This window comes from Quercus robur, chromosome 6 (genome assembly GCF_932294415.1).
Source record: "Quercus robur chromosome 6, dhQueRobu3.1, whole genome shotgun sequence".
Taxonomy (NCBI): Eukaryota; Viridiplantae; Streptophyta; class Magnoliopsida; order Fagales; family Fagaceae; genus Quercus; species Quercus robur.
Window position 1 is genome coordinate 9,755,953 of NC_065539.1, and position 4,740 is coordinate 9,760,692.

The following is a 4,740-nucleotide window of genomic DNA, read 5'->3' on the forward strand; positions in this document are numbered from 1 at the left end:
CATATCAATACAAATTATTAACAATATTTTATAAATTTTCTTTCGTCAAAAAAGTAATAGACCGATAGTAATTGGATACCGAGTAATAAATAAGATTTGAATTAAATTTTAAAAATATATAATTAATGACTAATTTCAATGTAAAATAAATGGTTAGTCAATGTTTTAAACAAACAAGGAAATGTTTTTAGACAATATTTGCCTCACACAAGAGTTGCTAATGGATTATTGTAAAATTGACCCTATAGGGTCCGTTTCGATTGAACTTATTGTTGCTGAAACTGAAAACTGAAAACTGAAAACACTGTAGTAAAATAATTTTTAAATGTGTAAATAGTACCATGGGACCCATTTTTAATATTTTTTAATACGTAAACAGTGTATGCACAGTACGTGAACAGTGCATACACGGTTCATAACAGTAAATTCTGCCACCCAAAGTCAACAAATGCGAAAAAAAAAAAAAAAAAAAAAAAAAAAAAAAAAAAAAAAAAGGAAAACGTGAAACTTATAAAACGCAGACGTCAGATTCAGTGGAATCAAAACGGCCTCATAATACAATCAAGCAAAAATAATGTAAAAGTGGAAAGTTTATTTACTTATTTATGAATAGTTTTAGGAAAGAGTTAAAATTACTATTAAAAAAAGTGTCAATTTAAAATTCCATCAATATAAAAAAAAAAAAAAAAAAAACCTTAAAAACCAGATTCGGGTTGGGAATGGATATTTATGGATAAAAAATCCAATTAACAATGGGATATGTGTACTAATCAGATATCTACTGGTAAAATTTTCAGGTTGGGTTTGGGATACCCGACCCAAACCTAGTCCATGGCTATCCCTACCGCTTAACACATCAATTTGGAGGATTTTTTAAAAAATTAAAAGAAGTTTTTTTTTTTTTTTTGGTTATTTTTGGGTTGATAAAAAGTTATGAGACTAACAGTCTAACACAATCAGATAAATCAAATCAACAAAACTTTGAACCTCCAAAGGAGGGCATCGAGTCCGTAACAAATTGTTCATGATCCTTATTAGTCAATGGAGACATTGACTTTTTTCTTCTCTTCAAGCAAATGCAAACTAAACTGAGCAAGCAAGAACTAGAGACATGGGCATGGGCGGTCACAGCTTGGGCTATATGGAATGCAAGGAATAAAGTATACTTTGAACAGTTTCAACCTCAGCCACAGATAATTTGGGAAGGAGCAAGAGGCTTCTGGAGGAATACCATAACTTTACGGAAGCACAAAGAGTAGCGTGAATGTCCTGTTTTTTTTCCTTTCACATGGCTGTCTGTCTCTTATTTTTAATGTTTCTTTTGTTGCTCATGGGCCCAGCATTAAAGTGTTGTTGGTGCCCCTCTCACCCATGGTATTCTGCATGGGGTTGTACAGTTTTTTATGATATAATACACTTTCTGTCGTCTTTACCTCAAAAAAAAAAAAAAAAAAAAAGGGATGAATGTTGTCTGTTTTGATTAAAACTATAACTACTACAAGCAAATTCAATTCAATTTCCAAATTAAAAAACGCTATGGAATTTGCAAGCTGAAGTCCATGATTCATTCTCTAATAAATTCAAATTTTCACATAAATACAACCTGCTTACAATAAATTCTTTGGAGCAGAAATCCACAACCATCAACATGGGATTCTAAAATGAGGTCAATGTTGTCTGTTTTGATTAAAAACTTTTACTACTACAGGCAAATTCAATTCAATTTCAAAATTCCAAATTGCAAAAGGCTATGGAATTTGCAAGCTGTAGTCCATCCTCTAAGGTCAATTTCTCACATAGAGACAAACCCAGTGACCAAAATTCGAATTGATGTCTAATAAGACCACCAGGTCCACCACCCCCTTTATACCCAAGTTGCCCCTAAAGAACAATAAGTATTTAATTTGAACCTTCCTAATAAATAAGAGTTTGCCATTTACCACAATTTTTTCAACAGTCCTACGATGGTCGGTGGAAACTAACTAGGGTCTGCTTTGGAAGAATTCAAGTCAGATTGGATGATTTGACATTTTTATTCAACCAGCTCCACAACGCCCATCTGTTTAATTTGATTAAAACTATAACTACTATAAGCAAATCCACAATTCTATAGCCGTCACTGCTTTTACTTGTTTTACTTAGATTTACTATTATCATAATTTTTTTACTTATCACTAACAACCTGTCATATAAGTGGTTTAAAAAAAAATTTATGTTTACAATTTTTCTCATAAAAATAAGAAAGGGTTACATTCAATGATCCATGATTAAAAGCAAACGGAAAAAAGAAAAAGGTAGAAGGTTACCTTTTTAACAACATAGCAATTTACCATAATTGAGATTCCTTGACCTTTATTACAAATAAATTTTTTTTTTTTTTTTTTTGCTGAATAAATTTACTCATCAGTCAAGGACCACCTGCATGTCCAACACTCCAACTTCACCGAACATTTTTACTTTACTTTTACTTTGTGAAGCTCTAATGGTTGGCCTAAGAAAGACGATGATATCTGCCAGCAACTTCCAATAACCATTGGCAAAGTTCACTAGGTTTTGAGAGCATCACCATATGCCCAGCTTCCCTAATTAAAATCACTTCTTTTGGGGGGCTGTCCTCGATTATCAAGCGTTGGAAATCCTCTTTCATCACTTCATCTTCTTCGCAAACTATAAAAACCCGATCAATTGACCCATACTTCTCTTCTGTTAACATACCCTCCTTAGAAAAGTCTTCCATAAACAATCCATTTGGCCTCATCAACACTTTAGCCAATTCCAAATCCTGTATGCAAGTCAACCATATAAATAGTACGAATAATATGGTACAATATTTTGGCTGATTCCAAATACCTCTCTCTCTCTCTCTCTCTCTCTCTCTCTCTGTGACTAATTTAATTGTACTTCATTTAAGTTTCATTTTAGTCCTTTTGACTTTACTCATTTTCAATGTAATCTTTTCATCCAATTCACACAATCAAGTTCACCAAAACAACTTCGTTTGGAAAGTAAAAAAACACTCTAAAATGAAACTTAAAATAGCTGAATTTTAAACTTCAGAGTATGTAACGGAGCCTATAATTTGTTCATCAAGTATTAAGCACTTGAGAAAAGTATGAATTTGCTTGTAAAGCTTACCTCTGATCGACAGTGGGCGTACACCTTGGTTCTCATATAATCCGGACCAAATAATACCGAATCTAAAGATAATTGGCAATCCATTGTGGATTCTTTTGGGGTCCTTTTGAAATACTGGTTTGTGGTACCCAACACCAAAGCAAAAGATAATGAAGTGAGTAAACAAAATAGCAGTTCTATAAGGCAGTCAAATGAAATATTAGGAATTGGGAAAGAAACTTTTTACTTCTTGGATGAGAGTTAGTGGTGGAGATTTGAAGTCTGGCATATAGGCTGTGACAAAAACTCCTAGTGAAACTTTTTCTGGGAAGCTTTCCATGGCTAGAGAGATACAAAGGCCGGCATAGCTATGACCAACCAAAATCACAGACTCACCTTGAGGGAGAGAGGCCATGAACTCCATCAACGGGTGCACGTAGTCCCAAATAGAAGTGATCTCATTTAGCTGTTTGGGGTTGATCCCACAAGCACCAAGGTCCAAAGCGGTGACGCGGTGACCAGCTTGTTTGAACAGAGCGATAAGCCTGTACCAGCACCAAGACCCATGGCAAACTCCATGAACTAAAACAAAGTGCTTCACATCATCTCCCATTGTCGTTTTCCTAGGTTTTTTTTTCTTAGTTGGGGGTGGGGCTGACTTTTTTTCTGGGTGTATATATATATGGATTTGAAGCCATATGGGATATAAAATATAATAGAATATAAGGTCTAAAAAACATGTGATGGTATTCATAAATAAATTAAAAAAAAGAAAAAAAAATGCTATATCTACGATATTTTCACAACAAATTTTAAGTAGAAGTTGTCATTAGTTGTTATGGATGAGCAAAAAAGTAATTTAAGTTATAGATTTTTTTTTTTTTTTTTTGAGGAAGAAACTATAGATTTAAATTAGAATTAATGACAACTTACTAATTATAATTTGTTGTAAAAATAATGTGAAAATATTAAAAATGTAACACATCTAAAAAAATGTAACGGTTGTTTCCAAAAAAAAAATGCAACGGTAAAACCAAAGGTTGGACTTTTTTTTTTTTTTTGGACAATAATAGTTTGATCTTTCCCAAAAAAAAATTATAATTAAAAAAAAAAACTGAGAATTTGGTCGGTTCACATAAGTTTTTGAATTTTTCCTATAAATAGTTGAAACACCACAGCCAATTTTCAAGACGGAAAAATTACTAAACATGCCGTCTCTTTTGTTACAAATAATTGTTACTACAAATAGTTTACAAACTAAGGTAGCCATGAATGTGAATTTCATTGATGTTACACTAATGATATAATAAAAATTAAAAATCTTGATATTTTTAGTTATGGGTTTAAAAATTGACACTTCGCACGTAACATCCCTATGCAATTGTGTAACCGTGTAAGAGCATTCTTAAACAAGTTTAACCACCCAATATTTGTTTAATTAAATTTAAATTTTAATAAATTCATTGTTAGATTACATTATCTTTGTATATTCCATGCTTACAAAATTTAAATATAATTAAGATCAATAACCATGTCATCAATCAATTGTTTAAATTCAAGTTTTGATAATTTAAAATAATGCATAAAATATGAGATTATGGATTAAATGGTAAATTATATCTGATT

At 31.9% G+C, this 4,740-nt stretch overlaps 1 protein-coding gene across 1 annotated transcript; it reads right to left on the reverse strand.

Annotated features, from left to right (window-relative positions):
- Positions 1-2,237: 2,237 nt before the first annotated feature.
- Positions 2,238-3,770, reverse strand: LOC126732670 (methylesterase 10-like). Its single transcript, XM_050435643.1, has 3 exons — positions 3,362-3,770; positions 3,136-3,249; positions 2,238-2,782 (listed from the first exon to the last, which is right to left on the reverse strand). The coding sequence occupies exons 1-3, from the start codon at positions 3,725-3,727 to the stop codon at positions 2,492-2,494; spliced, it is 771 nt and encodes a 256-aa protein (XP_050291600.1). The 5' UTR covers positions 3,728-3,770; the 3' UTR covers positions 2,238-2,491.
- Positions 3,771-4,740: the final 970 nt, after the last annotated feature.